Source organism: Episyrphus balteatus, chromosome 4, assembly GCF_945859705.1.
Source record: "Episyrphus balteatus chromosome 4, idEpiBalt1.1, whole genome shotgun sequence".
Taxonomy (NCBI): Eukaryota; Metazoa; Arthropoda; class Insecta; order Diptera; family Syrphidae; genus Episyrphus; species Episyrphus balteatus.
The window spans coordinates 15,428,217-15,452,663 of NC_079137.1; the positions used below are offsets into that span (position 1 = coordinate 15,428,217).

General features: G+C 31.0%; 1 protein-coding gene across 2 annotated transcripts; it reads left to right on the forward strand.

Moving 5' to 3' along the window:
* Window positions 1–23,690, forward strand: LOC129917973 (putative tricarboxylate transport protein, mitochondrial). 2 transcript variants are annotated; one of them, XM_055998242.1, is made up of 5 exons: window positions 1–399; window positions 21,379–21,670; window positions 22,317–22,443; window positions 22,511–22,734; window positions 22,795–23,690. In XM_055998242.1, the coding sequence occupies exons 2-5, from the start codon at window positions 21,481–21,483 to the stop codon at window positions 23,196–23,198; spliced, it is 945 nt and encodes a 314-aa protein (XP_055854217.1). In that variant the 5' UTR covers window positions 1–399; window positions 21,379–21,480; the 3' UTR covers window positions 23,199–23,690. The 2 variants fall into 2 exon arrangements, with proteins under 2 accessions (XP_055854217.1, XP_055854216.1); XM_055998241.1 differs by lacking the exon at window positions 1–399 and adding an exon at window positions 6,402–6,658.
* Window positions 23,691–24,447: the final 757 nt, after the last annotated feature.

Sequence of the window (24,447 nt, forward strand, 5' to 3'; positions counted from 1 at the left end):
AGTATAAGTTTAGATAGCGTGACTTGGTGTTGTTTTCTGTTTGTATTTTATTGATTAAAAAGGTTCAAAAGCCGGTGATGACTTACTACTTGTTTAGTTGAAAAGTTAAAAAAAGAATCATATTAACCTGGTTTCATTCCTAGAAATATCCGTCTAAAAAACATATTTTTCAAAAGTAGGTACATAGAGTCACAAAGGATAATTCTGTGAGTTCGTGCCGGTGAATCATCAAATCATTACTTGCTTCTAATTGAAGTGCGTGTTAAAGTGAGGACAGGAATATAAAATGCCTCATGTTTTTCAATGATTACAAACACAATCGTTTTCAACACGACTGAAAAAAAAAAAAAAATAATTCAAGCAGAATGAATATTATTAATTAAATGTGCCAAATCAAAGGTGAGTACATAGCACCACTTTACTTGCAGCCTTTCAAGTGCTCATTTATATTCAACAATTCAAAGTACCTACCCGAGAGTATAAATAAATGAAAAATTCATTTTATTGATTTATTTCATCGAAAAGTCCTTACAACGACCGACCGACGGGTTGCCTCAAAAGACAGGAAAGGTGACAAAGGCTTTTTTTAAAAAAAAGTGAAAGTTTTAAACCCTAATGTGGTTTTATTTTTATAGAAAATGGCAACGAACCCTTGTCGCTTATTGTATTCTTCCTGACAAACAATATAAATCTTTTGAAGGCAATCAAAGCACAAAAAGGAGACTTGAGCTGCTGATGTCATTTGAGATGTTTTGTACACAATTTTTTTCTTTCATGCGCTGTGATCAAAAGTGTGGGTGGGGGTGAACTCATGGGGAGAGGATTTACTAAACAAACACATCAGAGAATGGGAGGTTTATTGATTTTATCTGAAAATTACGGAGGTTACGTAAAAGGAAGTGCCATAGGTCATTTTAGAATTGACGGAAATGCAATGATAAAACAGGTGTTTTTTGTGCACTAAAATAACTGTGCAGGTTAGTTTTAACTGATTTTAAGATAGAAATCTACAAATGAATGAATGAAATTGTAAAATTTCATTCAAAAAAATTAAATCGTTATAGCAATAATGTCATATGGTTAGTACATATGTATATAAAAATCGAAAATAAATCTTAAGCGGTTTCTAAACGATTAAGGACGGAATTAATATTTGTTACCAATGTAAATGTTGGGATTTTTATAAAGCTATCTTTAGATATGAATTTGGCTACTTGAGCTACTATCCAAGGAATAAAATTCGATCTCGTTTCTGAGTAATTCCATTTTTATTTTTAAATTTACTAGTACTAGTCCAGCTTACTAGTCCAGCTTGGTACCCGGTCTAGCTAGACCCGGACCCGGTACTAGCACTGGTCCTCGGTCCTAAGGCAAAGTTTGGTTTTTTTCACATAATACATAATATACGGTGACTATATCTCTGGGAGCAAGACGCGGGACAAAAAAAAAGTTTTATAAAATCTTATATTAAACTAATATTAAATTAATAAAAAGAGAGACACAAAAAAAAAAATAGAAAATCTTAGAAGAAAAAAATATTTTGAATTAAATTTCCCCAGAAATTAAATATTCATTGGATTGTTTTGAAAATATTGTTATAAATTTTGATGATGTTTCTAATTTTGATATCGAGGTTTCTTAAACATTTTCGTTGAAATAGTAACTATTAAAAAAACTTTTTTAGGTAATCAAAATCATGAGAGCTGTTTTTTACATTTTCATTTTGAAATTGTGAAATCTTAAAATTTCATTTTACTTTTAACATGTCTTGTAATTTAGCTAATTTATCAAGCTGCATCTGAACGCTGCCTTAATAAAGAATTAAGACTTTGTCACACCGAAGGGTACATGCGGAAGCGGTACGGGTAATGTATGAAAAAAAAATTAGAAACTGGACCAACAAAATTCAGCTGTGGAAATTTTTTCATACAATTACCCGTACCGTTACCGCAAGTACCCTTCGGTGTGGCCAAGCCTTTAATATACTGGTTTAACTGTCATGCTGACGATATTTTAGTTTAGTTATAGTTTTTTTTTTACTACAATGCGACTCGCAATATTTTATTATGACTCAGGCAAGTGCGAGGTAGCGTAGGCTTCTTTTTTTCCAGATAAATGTAACTTCAGCAAATTTAAACCATTTGTACAATTTTTGTTTTGCCTCTTTGGTCGGCAAGAATTTGTTTATAGATTGATTGACGGAAGAACATTAGTGCCGCATTTCATGTGCAAACCTTCACATGACAAATCAAAAGATTACAGAAGAGTCAACAGAGTTGAATTTATCTCCATAATTACTCAGAAATTATAAGAGCTGAGTTCCTTTGGAAATATTTATCTAATGCTTAGTACTTAAAACTACTTTGAATTCCTTTTGCTATACTGAAGCTACATTTATCATTTATCGCAATACGGTGTTTCTATAACAAAACAAAAGTTACACATACGCCACAGTGAGCCTTTTAATATCTAGTATTTAATCGCTTACTAAATAGTGAAACAAGATGACTTTTGTTGACTATTTACTTGATGTAAATAATGTAGCCCTTTTATAAATAATGTACTTATCCTTGACCAAAGATGTCATTTTATTTTCGGGATTTGTTGAAATCCAAGAAAAAAATGAAATAAACAAGATTTTTGTTTCAAAAAGCAGGAATTCTTCATTTAATCCAATATAAGTTCAAGTGACCTCAACTCCAAAAATGTATAAAGCGTTTCGCCCAGGTACGACAGTGGGCTCATCAGTTAGATCTGTCGTACCCTTACTAAGACGCCTTATTTTGGTCGATGTTTACCGACACTATATAAAACTCACAGCATGAATATACTGTGAATTATAATATTCTAAGGGAATTTGTTTAAATTCAGACACTTAGAAAATGTATGCCCGTGGTCAGGCTTATATAATAACGAAGAAAAAAATAACAAAAATAATAAAAAATTATTAAAATTATTTTTATTTTAAGTGGAGTGATTGAATATAATCCAATATAAGTTCAAGTGACCTCAACTCCAAAAATGTATAAAGCGTTTCGCCCAGGTACGACAGTGGGCTCATCAGTTAGATCTGTCGTACCCTTACTAAGACGCCTTATTTTGGTCGAAACGCTTTATACATTTTTGGAGTTGAGGTCACTTGAACTTATATTGGATTATATTCAATCACTCCACTTAAAATAAAAATAATTTTAATAATTTTTTATTATTTTTGTTATTTTTTTCTTCGTTATTATATAAGCCTGACCACGGGCATACATTTTCTAAGTGTCTGAATTTAAACAAATTCCCTTAGAATATTATAATTCACAGTATATTCATGCTGTGAGTTTTATATAGTGTCGGTAAACATCGACCAAAATAAGGCGTCTTAGTAAGGGTACGACAGATCTAACTGATGAGCCCACTGTCGTACCTGGGCGAAACGCTTTATACATTTTTGGAGTTGAGGTCACTTGAACTTATATTGGATTATATTCAATCACTCCACTTAAAATAAAAATAATTTTAATAATTTTTTATTATTTTTGTTATTTTTTTCTTCGTTATTCTTCATTTAATTTAAATTTTTTAAATCAAGTAATTGTTTTTGAAGTTATTGTTTTCCAAGTCAAGATCTGGAAAAAAAATTTTGGAAATAAACATTGAATCCATTTTTTTTAGATAACAAACTTTAATATAAAATTAACTCAAAAACAAATTAATTCCAAAAACAACAACAAAAAAATAATGTGTGGAATCTTGACTATCAACAAAGGTACACTGAAAATAATAAATTTCGTAAAATTACGAAAATCTTTTCATACACTACATTTTCGTTGGCCCAACGAAACTTTCGTTGTCTCAACGAAAATATGTAATTTTTCGTAATATGAAAACCTTCATCAATTAATGAAAAGGTTTCATACACTTTTTCTCCCTTTTTAGTGCCAAAAAAATCCAACTTAATGAAAAGATTCATCACTAAACGAAAAATTTCATACTCATTTAAAGAATAAAAATAAGAATTTTTTTTCCTTACTTTATCAAAATTTTAATTAAGTAACGAAAAAATTCATTAACTTATGAAATTCAACATTAACTAACGAAAATCTTCATCACTTTATGAAAATAAAGAATTGGCCTATGAAAATTCTTCATAGACTAATGAAATATTACATCGGCTTATGAAAAAATACATCTGTTTATGAAAATAAATACTTACCAACGAAAAAAAATGTAGACTAACGAAAAAATGCAAACAGAGCGCGCTTTACTCTCGTTTCTTGTGTGCATTTCTCTGGTAGTCGAAGTCACATTTTAAAATCAAGTGCGAACATCGAAGACTTACCACGCGGAATAAATAAAAAAAAAATTGTGTAAGAAAATAAGAGGTGTTTTTATTAGGAATCGTTCAAAAAGCTCAGCAAGAGAAGTTAAAATAACTTTTTTTTTGAAATTGGGCCATTTACGCGAGCATTTTATAGGTAAGATATGTAAATTGCAAACTGACTCCTAATAGTTATCTTCTTCTTCCTTTTTTTTCTCGGCGCTGTTATGATCTCGATGTCGAGGGGATCATAACCTTCCCACGTTACTGCTTCACACTAGTGATCCGCCTGTGGGGTTCGCCGGGTTGACCTCAGAAATCGGCGGCAAGCCTCCCGGTTTTGTATTGTTCCGTTTCTGAGGCCAACTGAATGCTGGTGTTTTTGCATTTGCTTGTACCAGGAGTTTTTAGGCCTACCTTTCTTTTTATTTCTCCTAATAGTTATGATTCTGTTTTATCTTTTTAAAAATATTAAAAGGTGCACGTCAACGTTCTCAAAACAATGAAAAGCGGCACATTTACCTGCACTTCAACAACCGGAAGCAAAATTATTTTGGAATATGCCGAAAAAATGGAGGAAATCACTTATTGGACTTCAAAAACCAAATATCCTTCTACAGCTATTCAAAGTCCAACCACGAGCGTCACCATGACCAAGCTCTCCAAGAAAAGTGAATGAAGAGTGGATGAACGATGAGATAGAGGAAAGTAAGTACCATTCGATTATTGCTTCCTATGTTTTATAAAAAAAAATATTTTGTTTCTAAAAATATTATAATTTTATTTCTTTGTTTTTCTTTTTTTTCAGATTCCATAGATCTCATCCTAATCCTAATGGATGGGTTCTGTTCCAAACTATAACGGATACGATAAAGTTCACCATATACATATTATTCAAAATTTTCAGTGAATTTAATTTAATTTTTTTTATTCAATGTATTTAAATTTTTTTATTCGATGTTTATAATTTAGAATCCCATGATTAAAAATTCAAATTCAAAACAACAAATGTTTTTTCTTAAATGGTTAAAAATTTTCGCTGTGCTCCACTTTTTTCGAATTTCAGGTTTTCTGTTCCAAAATTTGGAGAAGAAAAATTAACGAAAAAATTCGTAGTCCTACGAAAAATTTCTTAGACTTACGAAAAAATTCATAGGCTTACGAAAATAAAGTAAGTATAATCTACTAAAAGAATAATTAATACAACGAAAAGTTTCGTTAGCTAACGAATATTTTTTCGTAATTTAATTAAAATATTCATAAAATTTACGAAAAAATTCGTTAGCTTACGGAATTTTACGTTAATTGATGAAAAAATTTCGTAAAGTGATGTAAAAATTCATTAATTCTCGATCAAAAATTTGTATGAAAAATTTCATTAAAATACGACAGTTTTCGTTAATTGATGAAGTTCTTCATTAACGTATGAAAGCCATTTCGTTCAGCCAATTAAATTTTTCATCGGCTGAAAATTAATTAAATTTTCGTTGGCTCAACGAATTTTTTCGTTGTATTTACGTAAGGATTTGGTTCAGTGTATACCTAAAATGATTTATATTTACAAAAAATTTAACTAGTTTTTAAATATTTTTTTTGTTGTTATAAATCATTTTTTTTATTGGTCCTTCTTCCTAAACGAGGATCGTTTCTTTTAGGTACTGCAGTAAATTGACAAAATTCACTTATTTTTTAAGTATTTTAATTTACAAAAGCAATAATTGAGTTTAAAACTCTACTCAACTGTTAGTACTAGAATTCTGACTGTACTAATGAAAGCAGTTAAATGGTTAAAATAATTAAAATTTTTATGTATTACAAAATTCTTTAAGAATTTCTTCGCTTTTTAAGTTTCACAAAATAATGATCAACTATCTCACCTTCTCCCTAACTACTACTTCGTTGCTCGGTAACACTTTTTTTCATTGGTCATGGTGTAAGTGTTTTAATATACGCAAAATGGTATAGCTGCTCACTCATTGTTCTCTGGATCTTAGAGCTTTCGCAAAAAAAGTCATGCTACCTACTTACTTATACTTAACAAAAACAAAAGTTCCTAACACATTTGCCCCAAGCACCAACCAAATCGTTAAAGCACTGTTTTGCACTGGACAGCTCAACATCGGTCCACCCGCGTATGTCTTGCACTACTCTATCCAGTAAATGATCGCTTCTGCTGGAGATTGAACCGTCTCTCGTACGTGCTGTTGTGTCGACCGACTCTGTGCTTTCGTTCGATCCCCCCAACAGTTGGAATTATTGGCTCCGCTTTCAATCCGCATTTTATGCTTTTTATTGTTTGAAGGTGTATCGTGGTCGTGGCACACCGGTATCATACGATTTTTTTCTCCTGTAAGCAATTTTTTGTTTTGTGTTTTTGTTTAATTGGAAAAAAAACTCCAATACTTTAAACTTTTGTTTTAAAAAACAAAATCAATGTTAAGTGAATATTTAATTGTTAAGAATTCACCAAGTGTTAAATGACGTCAATACTAAGAGTAGGGTAATGGAGGGGAAACGATACCTTTGTTTGTTTGCATGTTTATGTGCATAAAAGTTCATTTTCTGCTGAAGCAATTAAATTTTTGTTTCAAATCAACCAGCAATAGGCCGGCATTTGATTTGAATTGGTGATGATGGTGATGCATCATCAAGTGTGGGGTGGTGAAGGGCGGACAGCGGACATTGGTGTAGTGGTTTCACGATTTTGTTCGAAGTGGTTTGGTAGAGATTGCGAATCACATCACAACTTTGATGTGGTTCGACAAAATTTAGTGATACGACTCCTATCGCCATTTGCCACAAATTTTATTAATCGAACCACTAAATGGAAAAATATTATTTGTTTCAATTATTTTTTTAAGCTTATGTAATCAATGATTGGTAATGTTTATGTATAGACGCGATTAAGGTTGATAATCGTATTAATTTATTTGAAAATAAGAAGGTATCGCAAGTTTTTATTTCAAAACAAGATTGAAATTTTTGTATGTTTCTATGTCAAATTTAAATGCAAACAAGACGGTGATAATTTTAGTGGGATATATATGTATGTACATATATTGGGTATGGATACATTGTGTTTGACATAGTTTAAACAAAATAGAATAAAATAAACATAAAGCATTATAATGAATTATTGGTACCTACACTGAAAGAAATCTTTTTGATTAATTCTATGAAAGTTATAGATGTTTTATTCATATTAGCCAAAGAAAAAAATTAACACAAATGCATTGATTCAAGTTATAACTTTCATTTTCCAAAGAAGTTTTATCATACCATGCCATTTTCAAAGATTGGATAAAATTTAGATTTTTTGAATGTGCAGGGAATTAATTTTGATATTTTAGTTTCGTTTGTATCTGTGTTTTTTTTGTGCCAAAAAAGTCTATATACAAACGTATAAGATTAAATGAGATTAAATGAAACAAGTCCATTTAAAATTTGCAATTTCTGTATAAAAAAATTAAAAACAAACTATACCTACCTACAAACCATTTGTACTTTGAACGTGTCATACTTATTTGTGATTGATTTGAATATTTGAATTTTACTTTAGAAAAATGTTTGTTTCATTTTTACACAGTTCTATACATTTTCTATGCATTTTTATATGAAGAATATTTAATATTTTATTGAACACATGACAAGGTTATCATGACCCAACAATATGTGAATCTGAATATCCAAAAAACCTTTTTTTTTGCATTTTGGTGGAATATTAAAAAAAAAGTATGCAGTTTTACTATGTTCAACAAACCCTACAAAATCGATTTTGATGGTTTTCACTTAAGACGTCAGTATCTTGATTTGAAGATTTGTAGGTACTACTTGTGACTTTATATAAGTAGTAAAATATTTTAAATTTGAACTGGTCCGAAAAGGTACAGATTTGAATATGATAAGGAATATGATTATGATTAATAAAGCCTTTTTAACTACTTCTTAACCTATACATTTAAATTGAAAAATTTGACTTCATATAGTAGGAACACTTTAGCGTAAACATTAGGGTAACCATATTGCAAGCAATTCTATCTTATTTATTTATCTATAAAATTTTCAAAAATTAATTTATTTTTTTAAAATCAATTTAAATAGAAATAAATTGCACGGCTGGGGTCGCACGTACTTGCTCTTATGCTTAAAGTAACTATAATGTTAAAGCTTTTTATTCAAGAAATTTAAAATTTGATATTTTGAAGGAATTTCATAAGTACACCGAAAAAAAAAATTTGATAATAACAGCTATCAAATTAACATTTTTCAGTGACAAAAGTCGTCCAACAATTAAAATATCAATTTTGATATTTTATCATATCATTTTGACATTTTTTAATTTCAGGTGGGATAGTGAAAATTTCACTTTGACAATTAAAATATCATTTTGACATTTTTTTAAGTTTAAGTGGATAGTGAAAATTTCACTTTGACAATTAAAATATCAATGTTGACTAGATTTTACGTTTTAGTTTATTATAATGAAACCTATTTCTTTCCTTTTCATTTTTATTATTTTTATTATTTTAAGAATTTTCTTTCTTTTTTCAACACATTACTGAAAGGGAATATTTTTTACAAAATAATGGTGATATTATTTTTTCTCTTATAGGTGATATAATTGTTTTGTTATTTTCTCCCAAACTATGTGAAGTAAAATCTTAGTGCCGATCAAATTTTCTCAGTAAATCATACATTTTACTTCGAAAAAACACAAAGCGCCTTTAAATTAGTACACATTAAGAATTTTTTATTTAATACTTTTCAATAATTTGAAATGAGAAATTGATATGAAAAAATGATAATAAAATATCAAAAAAAATTCCAAAATGTGACATTTAAATATCATCCTGATAATAAAAATGTTGTTTTAACATTTTAAATATCATAAAACACATTTTATATAGCATTTTTGGCTGATATTTAAAAAATGTTAATTTGATAATTAAAAAATGTTAAATTGATATTGGTTTTTTTTTTTCGGTGTAGTATAAAAAAATTAAATCTGTTTTTATAATTAATTAAACTCCATTTTAAATTATCTTAAAAAAAAAAATATGCCATTTTATTTCTTGTATAAAAAGGTATTTTTAGAAAAAAAATTTCGAAAATTGTAGGAGCCGTTTTTTAAAAAAATAATTTTTTATGTATAAAAATTTTTTAACATTTTTCAAAAAAAAAGTTGGTATGCCATTTTGAAGAAATAATTAATTTACACATAAAAACTAAATTTCAAAATTTTTCATTGATCCGTTTTCAAAAAATTGATTTTTCAAAAAAAAATTTTGAAATATTTTTTAAAAATCCAAAAATGCGTTTTTTGAAAATTTTCTAAATTCTTAATATTATCTTTACTTACACACGTTTGTATAAAAAATTTCATTTAAATCGGGTTAATGTTGTACAAGATATTCAGAAACGAAAAAAACCGTTCTATGACAGGTACCATTAATAACGGTAAAAAAAATATTTTTTTTATTTTAAAAGTTGGCTCTTATGTGTAGTACTACACACAAAAATTTAAATCAAAATCGTTAGAGCCGTTTTTGAAAAAAATTAACTTTTCTATTTCCGTTATATGGCAAGTACCGTTAGTTTTGGTCATAAAAAAAAAATTTCAATTTCCCCTCTAGGGAATCACCAAAAACTGCTAACTACCAAGTTTGAAGAAAATCACTTCACTCGTTTAGGCTGCAGCTCCAGATAGAGACAGACAGACAGACAGACAGACAGACAGACAGACAGACAGACAGACAGATAGACAGAATTGCCGGACCCACTTTATTGGCATTCTCCATCATCGTAATGTCATGTAAAATTGCTATCTCGAGTTCGATTTTTTTTACGAATATAGTACCTACCTATATTGCAAGTAAAAAACAAGATATTGAATTTTTTGATACATCAATTTTAAATGTGAATCAAATTACTAAAATATGGCTTATGATTATTTTTTTAATACCAACGATTTTTTTTTAAATAATTCAAAAATATTTCAATATTTTCTATATCTTTTGAATGGCATATAAATTTAAACGGCTCTAGCAATTTCTGAAATATTTCTTCTAAAAATTAATTGCTTAACAAAATATTTAATTGCATACTTTGTTTTTAGATTTTAGGTCAAAACTTTTTACATAAAAAAGATGTTTTTATATTTTTAAAATAAAATTTTATAAAATTAAATTAGATATAAAATTACATTAAAGTTAATCTTTTATGAATTAAAAAAAAACAAGCTTTAACATTCTCAAAAACTTTTACCATTAGACCAAATACGTGCATTTTATTCTTAAGGAATTTCAAACAACACGTGAGGCTTGAAAATCACATTCAATCTCAGCTATGATGTTACTCTCTCTGATTAAAGAGTTATAATGCAGAATTTCATTAATCTGACGATAAACAAAATATTTTTTGGTTTATCTTTAAAAAAAATCCCATCGGTTTCACATAAAAATATTTCAATTTTGATCGTGAATTTTTTAGAAACAAATTGTATTCCTCAATATCCCAAATCACGATGAAAGGTATATTAAATAGAAATCCATTAATATTTTTTCCTTATCATCAGCAATTTCTTATCTTATAATTTAATCGAAAAATCGGTACAAATACGTGAACTAAAAATGCAATACTACTTTTTGGTACTATCAGTTAATGTTTGCAATAATATTGACCCAATTATATTTGATAATATGATTTTTGGTAGACGAAAGTCTAAATTCTAAACTCTAAAGTACAAGCAAATATTGTAAAAAATTGTTTGAGATTTATGTTGCCAGCGAGAATATTAATTGAAAAGTGAACAAAAACTATAAAAATTAAAAGTTTTCGATTGAAATTGTAATGATAAGTAATTTTTTTCGAATAAACTTGTCACTTACCTCCTATTATGTAAGATACACAAAAACGTATATGATCAGTCTTTTTATTTAAAGTCTATAGTTTGTTCAAGTTAAAAAAAAAACTAAACAAACAAAAACAACCTTTAAACTGTGAGAGTTTCTTTTTCGTATTTGCCTCAACAAATATTCTATAGGGTTGAAATAAATGAATACATAGACTTATGAATAAAAAAAATTATTTGTATTGTTTTATCTAAATCAAAGAAAACTTTTTATTTCCTTAAAATAATCTCTATAAATCAATTTGCACATCAAGTATTTCCTTTTGGATCTAAGACAAATTTAAACTACTGGCAAATTTTCACACACAGATATAATTAAAAATTCACTTGTAGGAGGCAAACTAGTGAGCAACGTAATATCTCATTGAAGCTATTAACGCAATAAATTGAGGAAAACATCTGTCAGGAGAAAAAAATAAATATAAATTGTGTGCAATAATTGCAATTTGTCTTCTTTTGTTTGCTTACATGTATAATGTTCTCAATAAAAAACAATAAATTTACAACAAATGAACTTTGATGAAAGTAAACAACAACAAGAGAAATTAAAAAGAAAGCTTTTTTTAAAACAAGACACTTTCGTAGCAGTGTAAACAAATATATTAAATAATTTTCTTTTAATATTCAAAGCGCATCCACGTTTTGTTGTTAATATTGACTGGATTATGGCCAAAGAAGAACGAATAAGGAAATTCCGACACTTAGCCCATTTTAAATAAAATGTTTTCTGTTTTGTTTTAATTTTGTATGTTTACACTTTTGCGCACGGAAATAAAATAAAATTCTATGTTTAGTATTGAAAGTAAATTACCTTGACTTAATTTTATGACCAGATTTATTTTAAGCTTACAATACAAAAGCACGGTTCGTCTAGACTCCAGAATATAATAATTGTTTAGACTGTTGCAAGTCTACGACAAATATTTTCCAAATATTCGAGTTCTATACATATACGTCTATGCCGACACATATTGTGTTTATATTTCCTTTTCCCATTTGCAATGCCACTTTATATTTGTATACCTTATTTATTCTCAATAATTGCAGAATGCTAAATTTTGTTAGCAAATCAAACGTCTGAATCAGAAAAATTATTGTTTATATTGGAATTGGTCTAATTTGTTAGTCTTTTATACTGGAGCACTTTAAATTTACCCCATTAACGGTAAAAGGCTCTTAATTCAATATAATTGAAGTTGTTTTAAAGTGCAAGATAATAATGTGATTTATGTTTGCACTATTTTCTATCAAATTTGTTTGTGCACTGTGGCGTATACGTACTTTTTTTTCTGAGTTTATCACTTGTATGCATTGTATTTCCGTTCCGTTCTGTGCTGTTCTGTTCTTATCTGTCCTGATGACAGCAATATTTTTATGAAAGTACGATAAAATAAAATGGGCAACAAACAAAATGAATATCAACTTTTCTTAACAGTTGTGGAACAGAGGAATAAACTGAAGCAAAACAAAAGTTTCCATAAATAAATTGCACGACTGGGGTCGCACGTACTTGCTCTTATGCTTAAAGTAACTATAATGTTAAAGCTTTCTATTCAAGAAATTTTAAATTTGATATTTTGAAGAAATTTCATAAGTAGTATAAAAAAATTAAATCTGTTTTTATAATTAATTAAAAGACCGTTTTAAATGATCTTAAAATAAAAAGAAATATGCCATTTTATTTCTTGTATAAAAAGGTATTTTTAGAAAAAATTTTAGAAAATTGTATTAGCATTTTCCAAAAAAAAAGTTGGTATGCCATTTTGAAGAAATAATTAATTTACACATTAAAACAAAATTTCAAAATTTTTCACTGATCCGTTTTCAAAAAATTGATTTTTCAAAAAAAAATTTTGAAATATTTTTTAAAAAACCAAAAATACGTTTTTTGAAAATTTTCTAAAAGTTTAATATTATCTTTACTTAAACACTTTTGTATAAAAATTTTTCATTTAAATCGGGTTAATGTTGTACGAGATATTCAGAAACGAACAAAACCGTTCTATGACAGGTACCGTTAATAACGGTACTGTAGCGAGAAAGAGATGGAGTGCGACTAAAAAAAACAAGGATGTATCGTTTTGCATCCCGATCAGAGAGTAGTGTTAAGTGTTAAGGTTATCGTAGTCGAGGTAACACAGAGAATAAATAAATATCATTTTTCATAATTAAATAAATATATATTGAGTTTTATTTAAAAAAAAGTTGGATAGAGTTATAGATCAGAAGTGGTATTAAGGATTAAATACGTGCCGTTGAGTTAAGTAAATGAATTGTAATTAATAAGTAATGAGTAGAAAGTAAAAAAAAAAAAGAAAAAAGATGAACAAAAGGCCATTTGTTCTATATGGTTGAATCCTGGCTCTACGATTTTGGTTCACAAAATAGTAGATTTCTTAAAATTTTGATCATCAAAAAAAAAAAAAAAATATATATTATTTGTTAAAAATGTGTATTTGCAAAAATGTAACGGAAAGTCTGTGGACGCTACCAATACTATAACACCTTGTATAAAGAGAAATGCGATTTGTTCGTGTTGCTATGGGAAGATGGATAAATAAAATGGAAAAGAAACAAGAGCTTTGAAGAAAGAGTAAAAAATAGTTGAAACGAAAATAAAAGAGAGGAAAAGCGAGTAAGAATGAAAATGATGAAGAGTTATTACATTTTGGTATACAAAATGTTAACTGATGTTGAAAGCTTTACGATTGAGTAAAGAAGAGGGAAGGAGATAAATACATATATTTAAAGAGCGGGATGAAGAAATTTAGTTGTTACGTTTTCGGTACACGAAAAAGTAACCTGAGTTGAATAAAGAAGATAGAAAGAGATGCGCACATAAAGGTTGAGAGTGGAACAAAAAAAAAAAAAAAAAAAAAGAAAGGGAAGTTTGGTAGCAACACAGCAATTTGAATCCTCGTAGTTATTTTTTTTTAAAAGGTGGCGTCTTAGACTTAAACGTTATTAAATTAAAGTATTGTGTCGACAAGTATTGTTGAGGTATACATTAAATAATGATATTTATGTTGTTTGATATGTAGCTAAGTTGCTTTCAATATTTACGAACAAGATAAATAAAAGAATTGACTTAGTTAAACGAGAAATACTGAATTATTAATATTCCTTACAGATTTAGATGGAAAAACTCAATCTAAAACAACTCCACAGCGAGTTGGCGAATAGGGGGTTGTCACAGAAGGGGACAAAAAGAATCCTAATCAATCGAATTTTGACACATGATAGAGAAAAAGGGGATCAAGAACCATTCAATCAGTCGAGCGAAGTAAATGAGATCCCATCTGAAGTTAGGCGTACTGATGTGGACGAATCCGAAGCTGTTTCACTGTCGGAATCGAGCATAGTGGATGATCGACTTTTAAGAGAAAGGGAATGGGACATCATAAGGCGAGAGAAAAATCTGTTGGAAAACGAGAGAAAACTGTTGAGAAAAGAACGAGAGATTGCTGAAAGCTTGAACCGACTAGAAAGACAGACATCATCAACAACAATACCATCAATTGCAAGGGCAGTCGGACCGAAGATCAACTGCAGCATTAAAGATATTGCTGATGCGCTTCCTATGTTTTCACCAGGGGATATATCATCCGTGTCAGCTGCTAACTGGGTGAATCGTGTAGAGACGCTGTGGAAGATCTATGACTGGGATGAGCGGGCGCTTTTAATGGCAGCATCGTCAAAGATGCAAGGACCCGCACGGTATTGGTGGGATACCACCCAGGAAATATCTGTGTCATGGGCACAATTGTCGGTGGGACTCAAGAAGAACTTCCCTGAGGAAATGAGTGAAATCCAAGTCCACCAACAGATGGCGAAGAAAACAAGACGGTCGAACGAGTCAATTGAAAGTTTCTGCTTTGAAATGAATATGCTGGGGAAAAGAATACAACTCAGCGATAACATGATTATCCAGTATATACTCACCGGTTTAAATAATCCGCAACTGAGCTCCATTTTGGCAGGAAGTGACTTCAATAACATAGCGGAACTCATTGCGAAGATAAAATGGTGCGAGAATATTCGGGACAATGTGCGAGGCAACGCATCTTCGGGCAGTGGACCATCAAGATTCGGAAACATCAACAGGCCACCAACTAGCGGGCTGACAAATTGGCATCATGCGCCAACCAAAAACGAACGACCAGGGTTGCACAGCCGAGTTGCTTTCCCCCAAAGAAATCAACTAATATGTTACAACTGCAACCAGGCCGGACATATTTCTCGAAATTGTTCTCAAAGTAGGAAACGATCGTGGCCAATAAGCAAGGAAAGCAGCAACAAAATTCCAAATAAAATTGAAAAACAAAACGAAAAGAATATTCGTATAAACGTCATCCAATATCAAGCAAAAAATGACTGCTATGATAAAGTAGTAACAGTAGCGGGCAGAGAATATTCAGCGGTACTTGATTCAGGCAGCGAGCAAACTATAGTTTCACAAACCATGGCAAATGACACTGGAATGCGAATTGAACCGTATTGTATAACATTACATGGATTCGGTGGTGGTAAATGTCAAGGATTGGGTCGTATCTCGTGCACCTTGGGTATAGATGATGCGCATTTTCCGATAAAAGCTGTTGTGGTTCCGGATCAAATTATACCCACACCAATTTTGATCGGAAAAGACGTTCTAAGCGATCCTACATGTGTTGTATTCAAAGAAAGAGATATTTTGACAATTAAAAGAAACATCAATAATAAGTATCCAGCAATCGTTGCAGCTGATCTCCACGTAAACGAAGATTTCGATTCCAATGATTTAGTTAAACTATTCAATAAGTTTCGCAAATGCGTTGCAAAGGAACAGAAAGAATTAGGACGAACAAGTTTAATAGAAATGGATATAGAGTTAACTAAGGGCGATCCTATCTCACAACATCCGTATAAAGTACCCTATGCTAAACGTGAGGTACTTTCATCGATGGTGAATACTTTGTTAAGCAGCGATATCATACAAGAATCTAAATCCGATTTTGCTGCACCTGTAGTCCTCGTCAAGAAAAAAAATGGCGATGATAGGATGTGCGTGGACTACCGACGCCTGAATAAGGTCACAAAAAAGGTAAACTTTCCAGCACCATTAATTGATGAAGAACTCAACAATCTGGTTGGGTTCGATTATTTCATCGTTCTCGATCTGGCATCAGGGTACTATCAAATACCCATTCGAAAAGAAGACATACCCTACACTGCATTCATTACACCGGATGGTCTGTTCGAATTTAAAGTAATGCCATTCGGACTCGTGAACGCTCCAGCGTACTTCAAGAAATTAATGAAAGTAATCAAACAAAAAATGTTACCTGATCGTATTGTAAGCTACATGGACGATTTCGTCATACCTGTTAAATCCCTGGATGACGGAATGAGAAAGTTAGAAAAATTTCTGAGTATTTTGGACGAAGCAAATTTGACGTTGAACTTAAAGAAATGCGAATTCTTTAAAAAAGAGATAGAGTTTCTAGGCCACATTGTCAAAGAAGGCCAATTGCGACCTGGGAAAGCCAAAACTCTCGCTGTAGAGGAGTTCGAAAAACCTACCAATGAGCACCAGGTGAGACAATTTATAGGATTAACAAGCTTTTTCAGAAAATTCATCAAAGAATATGCGTTAATTGCTTCACCTCTTACGAACTTGACCAAGAAAAACCAACAATTTGTGTGGGGAGATAAAGAACAGGCAGCCTTTGATCGATTGAAAGAGTTATTAGTAAGCCAACCAGTTCTCGTACTTTACAACCCAAATGCCGAACACGAACTACATACTGATGCTAGCTGCAAGGGCCTCGCTGGTGTTCTCTTGCAAAAAGAGAGTAAAAACCTTCATCCAGTTGCTTATTATAGCAGAAAAACCACTAAGGAAGAAACCATATACCACAGTTATGAGTTAGAGACACTTGCGGTGGTGGAAGCAACAGATCGGTTCCGGCAGTATTTGCTTGGAAAATATTTTGTAATCGTTACTGATTGCCAAGCTTTAAAGACGACGATGAAAAAAAAAGAGATGGTATCCAGAATAGCCCGTTGGTGGTTGCGAATGCAGGAATATTACTGTGATGTAATTCATAGGTCGGGCAAGCAAATGCTCCACGTAGATTCACTGTCCAGAAATCCATATGAACCTTCCCAATCCCCTGAAGTTGCCGATATGAACGTATTGAAAGTGACCATCGAAGAACCAGACTGGATATATTCACTCCAGTTACAAGATAAAGAGGTGTCTGACATTGTCACAATTCTAAAAAGTCCTCCGACCAACGAAACTGGTAAACAAATACACCATGATTACACCCTTCAGTCAGGACGACTCTATCGAAAAGTTGAAGGTGAGATTAGACTATTTATACCAAAAGGGGTGAGGAATAGAGTTTTGCACTACAGTCATGATTTGATGGGTCATTTTGCAGAGAAAAAGACCCTTATACACTTGAAAGCCCGGTACTGGTTCCCGAGGATGACCCAATTCGTTAAAAAATACCTTAAAGCATGCGTGGAATGCGCTTACAACAAGAAGGAAATACAACCTAGAGGGGAATTGTTTCCAATCCATAAGGGCAATGTACCGTACGACACTCTACACATAGATCACCTGGGTCCGTTCCAGAAGTCTACAAAAGGGAACTTATATCTTTTAGTAGTTGTAGATGCATTCACAAAGTTCATAAACTTAAAAGCCGTTCCCAACACCCAGACAAAACCAGTTCTGAACTTTCTTACGGATTTGTTCTTTACGTTTGGAACACCACGCCGAATGATATCGGATAGGGGAACTGCATTCACCTCACATGCATTTGAAGAGTTCATGAAGGGACATTCAATTCAACATGTACTTAATGCCACCAAAACACCTAGGGCAAACGGTCAAGTTGAGAGATACAACCGAACCATCTTAAATGCGCTTTTGGCGACCGTGGAAGAAGAAAACAGATGGGACCAGAAAATAAAACTCGTCCAGTGGGGAGTCAACAATACCTATAATGAAACCACAGGAAAAACTGCTCATCAGTTGTTGATGGGGTACATCCCACGAGATCCAATGAAAGATGCATTAGCTCAAACTGTAGAACTTAACCAAACACTCCCCAGCATTGAAAATCTTCGGAAGGATGCAATGGAATCCACCGAAAAAAAACAGCAATTACAGAAACATAGACACGATCAAAAACACCGTAAAGCAAAAACTTACAAAGAAGGTGACCTAGTGATGTCGGTAAACGACGGAGTTGCGGCTACAGGAACTTCACGAAAACTCGAACCGAGATATAGAGGACCCTACCAAGTAACTGCAGTTCTTCCACATGATCGATACCAAGTAGCTGATATGCCGTATGCTAGTAGAACCCAGAAACCCTACTCTGCGATTTGGTCAGCAGATCGGATGAAGCCGTGGATCGAGCTGGAATTAGACTTCGACGAGGGCGACGAAAATTGTCAGGATGGTCGAATCTGTAGCGAGAAAGAGATGGAGTGCGACTAAAAAAAACAAGGATGTATCGTTTTGCATCCCGATCAGAGAGTAGTGTTAAGTGTTAAGGTTATCGTAGTCGAGGTAACACAGAGAATAAATAAATATCATTTTTCATAATTAAATAAATATATATTGAGTTTTATTTAAAAAAAAGTTGGATAGAGTTATAGTACAAAAAATATTTTTTTTATTTCAAAAGTTGGCTCTTATGTGTAGTACTACACACAAAATTTTAATCAAAATCGTTAGAGCCGTTTTTGAAAAAAATTAACTTTTCTATTTCTGTTATATGGCAGGTACCGTTAGTTTTGGTCATAAAAAAAAATTTCAATTTCCCCTCTAGGGAATCACCAAAAACTGCTAACTACCAAGTTTGAAGAAAATCACTTCACTCGTTTAGGCTGCAGCTCCAGATAGAGACAGACACACAGACAGACAGACAGACAGACAGACAGACAGAATTGCCGGACCCACTTTTTTGGCATTCTCCATCATCGTAATGTCATGTAAAATTGTTATCTCAAGTTCGATTTTTTTTACGAATCCTAAACTTGCCCTATAGTCCCTATATCGCAAGTAAAAATTTATTTTCTAGCACACAAAAAGTGCATGTAATATTGTAAGTCTTCAAAAACGAAGACAAAAATTACGTTTTTATGTTATTTACTTTCTCTCGACTTATTGAGTTGTTCGGATACATATTTTTAGTTCGCATTATTTATTATAGTAATTTTTCCCTAACTCTGAGTTTTATCTATAGCCTCGTAATTTCGATTAATAGCGTAAAATGATTGCTATTTTTGGAAAAGGTTTTACAAGGTGTAGAATTTTTCAAGTCTTCATCGAAAACATTGGATTTGAATTAATTAATTAGGAACTTACATTTTTTTTATTGAAAGGAAACTTATTTTTTACTCGTCCTTCATTTCTAAATCTCACTATGCTAAAGATTGGACCTGTTAACATTTCTGTTTGTCACAAAAAATTTTTAGTACAAATGTTTTAAAACTAAATAATGGTAACTCTCTATATGCAAAATTGATACCCTTTAGCGATGATTTAAGAAAACGCTTACTTTGATGTGCCTTAATTCATGTTAATGTTAGATTTTCCATTAATACTCACAAAAATAAATTTTTAATTCTTACCCATTTTTGACTAGAGCAAAAAAAAAACACAATTTTTAAAGATTTTACCTGGTGCAGGTTTTCCTAAATATCATAAAATCTATGAGTTTTCTGGCAAACTTGTAAATTACTTTTTTGTTCATTATTGTTTTCTTCATAAGTATAAATTAATAAAACACTAAAAAATTATCATGGGTAAGAAAAAAAGAATGCCCATTAAAAATTAATATCTAAGCAATAAAAAAAGATCTTAACATTTTTTAAATGCAGTTAGTTTCTTCTAAAAATCAAGACATTAATGAAGTTTCTATCATAAGTATTAACGGAGAAACTAACATTAAAATGAGTAAAGCCATACCAAAGTAAGCGTTTTCTTAAATCATCGCTAAAGGGTATCAATTTTGCAGATACAGAGTTACTGTAGAATAATTTTGTTCTTATAATATACCCAATTACATATTTTTCAAAATTATCAAGAGAACACCATTCAAGAAATAAGAAAATCACTATAGAAACTCATTTGGCTAGATTTTTTGGTCAGCGTAAGAAATTTGTTTAGGTCTTTTTATATAGCACAAATGTTACGTATACGCCACAGTGACCCATAAAGCATTTGATTTATTGCTTGAATAAACTGTCTATGCAGGTTCCTAAAGACATACCTTAACTTAAAATGCAGTTTATCCAATGCTATTCGAGTTTTTCTTAAAAACAGTTTAAACAGTATTATTAAGACGCACCATTCAATTTAACGTAGGCTATTAATTCCTTTTTTTATTTAATTATTAATTATATACTTTTTTTAATCACTGCAGTAATTTCTTTATGTTTATAAAACCAATCATTGATTAATCTAAATTTAAATCTAATTCTAAACCTGAATCTAGCTAAATATTTCTTTATAGCAGAAAATAACTGTTGAACAGTAAACTTAAACACCCTGAATGCAAACTATATTTATGGTGGTGAATCATCTACCAGAACCATTTTCGCTAGGCTCTGTAGCCCTAAAATATACTCCTTCTTAGTCATTGTATGTTTATGTGATTTATGCAAATATAACTCAGCAGAGCTATATTTACTTTGTTAATCTTGATTAAAGATCAAATATAGTTAAAACAATTTATTCACGTTTTTGAGTTTATACAGCTGACATTTTGATAAACAAATATAATTGCACGTTTATGTTTATTAACTATAATAAATCCTTTTGTTTTACTAAAAAGATTTATAGATATGTATGTATTTGTCGTTCTTATCTATTGGTACGTCAACGAAAGTATCTGTTTGCTGCCAAAAGTATACATTCCAAATCAAATAAGCAAGATAAAAAATTAAGCTTAGTCACGAACTACTGATAAACAAAATACAAAACATAGAACAGAACTTATTAGTTCGAGAACAAAAGTATAACGTTTTAATTTTAATTTAAGATTTAAATCTATATGGAATTAGAATTTAACTGTCAATAAGATTAAAATTAAAAATCTTCAATTTTAAGTTACTTTAATCTAATAATATCTTTATATTTATTTCTTTTCAGACATTCCACTCCATATCAGCTCATATCTTTTCAAACAATCATATTTTTTGTAAATACTTTTGAAAACATTGCTCAACACAAAAATTTAAACAAATAATCGAAATGGATAAACGAAATTTTGTAAGTCCTTTTGGACAACGCCCATGGATGGTGAATTCAGGTGCTGCTGCACCTGCTGGACAAACCAAAGGCTTAAAGGGTATTGTAGCTGGTGGTATTACAGGAGGAATCGAAATTTGTATTACATTCCCAACGGAATATGTGAAAACACAATTGCAATTGGATGAGAAAGGTAAAAAAAAAGCATTTTGGCAATTGAAATATAGGTAATTTAAGATTTGACATGAAAAACGAATCGAATGAAGGATTTTTTTTTTCAGTGGGTTTAAATTCTTTTAGATCATAAAACCTAAATTGGTTAAATGACAACTATCACGGAAATAAGTCCCTGATGGGAACTTATTCCACTTTTAAAGCTTTAGTTCTAACTTAGTACGAACATAATCCACTTCAGTAAAGTGGACTTCTTCGGTCCCATGCATGGTGGGAATTGCTTTGTTGAATTTTCCACGTTTATAAATTATAGGTCATCAAGACCTGTTCAAACGTTCTAGTATTCCATAATAATGCAAATGAGTAAGCTTCTTTTTGGGAAAATGTTGGCTTTGGAGTTTCGTTTTATAAAAACCTCTTATGATTTATTTGGTTTAATGTTGAATAATATAGAAATCAGTCTTTGAAATGAACCTTTTTATCATAACTTTTAGCGTTTTCGCTTGGACTATAAAGAGATTTTAGAGAATAGAAGAAACGATGAATAAAGTAGTGAAAAATACCATACAACTTTAAGACTCCAAGACAAAAAAATTTACAAATATGCCTAAATCCTCTTTTAACTTATTTTTACTTAATTCAGTCATTTTGATCTTTATTTCAAGGTGGAAATAAACGCTACAACGGTATCGCCGATTGTGTTAAAAAGACAGTAAAAGAACGAGGTTTCTTTGGCCTTTACCGCGGGCTAAGTGTTCTTTTATATGGAAGTATACCCAAATCTGCAGCAAGGTAAGAAGTTACTTTTACTTATTTAGAAACAACATCTTATAACACATAAACATTATTTGTTTTTCAGATTTGGAGCTTTTGAATACTTCCGTGGAAACATGGTCGACAGTAGAGGTCAATTAAGTAATTGTGGAAAATTACTATGTGGTTTGGGAGCGGGTATATGCGAAGCTATTCTGGCTGTGACTCCAATGGAGACAATTAAAGTTAAGTTCATCAACGACCAACGAAGTGCCAACCCACAATACAAAGGATTTGCTCATGGTGTCAGAACCATTGTTAAAAATGAAGGTTAACTTTAAAATTTATCAATCTCTCAAATTCTATTTAACAAAATATTTTAATTTTAAGGTATTTCTGGAATCTACAAGGGTCTCACGCCAACCATTCTTAAACAGGGATCCAATCAAGCCATTCGATTCTTTGTCGTCGAAAGTCTCAAGGATCTGTATATGGGCGATGATCGAAGCAAGCCAGTTCCTAAACCAATTGTTGGTCTATTTGGTGCCATTGCTGGTGCTGCATCAGTATTCGGTAATACACCATTGGACGTGGTGAAAACTCGTATGCAAGGTCTCGAAGCATCCAAGTATAAAAACACTGTCGATTGTGCTGTACAAATTTGGAAGAAAGAAGGACCATTTGCATTCTACAAGGGCACAGTGCCCCGGCTGGGACGTGTGTGTCTCGATGTTGGTATTACATTCATGATTTACGACTCGTTTATGGACTTTTTCAACACAATATGGAAGTAAGGAGAGGCATAGGGGGTCATAGTGTGATATTTGGAGTTTGAGCTAAATTATGAGATACTTATAGATAAGTTTAAGGTCCTAGTCGTTGAATATAAATGAAAAACACCAACAAAAAAAGTCTACACACAATTAATCGACGAAAACTTAGCCATGATGCAGCATTTTGTTTATAATTTTTTAAGCAGAAACTAAAATAAAAATCAGAAAAAAAAAAACAATGAAAGCCAATAACTTATTTTTTTGAAACTATTTAAAAAAAACAACACTAAATTGTAAATTTTTAGAAAAAAAAATAATTTTTTTCTAACAGCACCTATAATATAAATTATGCTTTAATGTTGTCAAATCTTTTTAAAAGAACTGTCAAAGAAAAAAATGTTTAATTTTGTAAAAATCTAATACAAAGAATAATTTAATGGAAAATTAATTAAATATCTATACAAAAATAAATGCTTCAATGTTTATATACAAAAGCCAATTCAAATAATTTAATTTACTTAGTTTATTTTTATTAAAAAGGTTTTCTAAAACACGATTGATGATAAGAACATTTTTACATTTACGTTCTTCCACAAAAGCTCTTCAAACTTCTCGGGTTGAACATTTTTAAATTAAATTAACAACCTTCCCTATAAGCATATCCTCTCTCCCTCAACCATATGGTGATCAATTATAATCTTATTGTTACATCCAATTTGATGTTTTCAATTTGATATTTTGTTTTTGACCTGTAGTCCAAAATAATGCGTTTCACCCAAGCACAGGCTCATCAGTAAGATTCTGTTGTACCCTTCTTATACATCTTTCAAAATGTGCAATCGGTTAACCCTTAAACCCTACCCATTGCGGGAGAGACACTATTACTACCCTGGGGTTCAGGAGACCCCAAAAGGTTTTTGATCAAATTTTTTAAAAAAACAATTTGCCAAAAATTTTTATTTACTAATAAAATAGTTATATTAAACTATTTTAAAATATAAAATGTTCTAAAAATTTGAGTTCAGGCACATTTGACACACTGAGTGGCTATGTTCCGAACAGAGTGCACTTCAGGTCCTTTTCTCGTGGACAGATGACAAATCCTTTTTTTTGTGTTTAGAGTAGATGTTTACTGAGCTACTGGCCGCTTCTTTTTTGAAATTTCTCCAATAAGTACCTGGAGATTGGTTGGCAAAGTTGCCCATATAATTCTTGTGTTTTCCAACTAAAATCGAAAATCAAAACGAGAACACAGACATAATAACACTTG

Coding starts and splice junctions, on each gene's coding strand:
- LOC129917973 (XM_055998242.1), top strand. CDS start 21,481: ATGGATAAACGAAATTTTGTAAGTCCTTTTGGACAACGCCCATGGATG. Junction 22,444..22,510: donor ATACCCAAATCTGCAGCAAG/GTAAGAAGTTAC, acceptor TTTGTTTTTCAG/ATTTGGAGCTTTTGAATACT. Junction 22,735..22,794: donor AACCATTGTTAAAAATGAAG/GTTAACTTTAAA, acceptor TTTAATTTTAAG/GTATTTCTGGAATCTACAAG.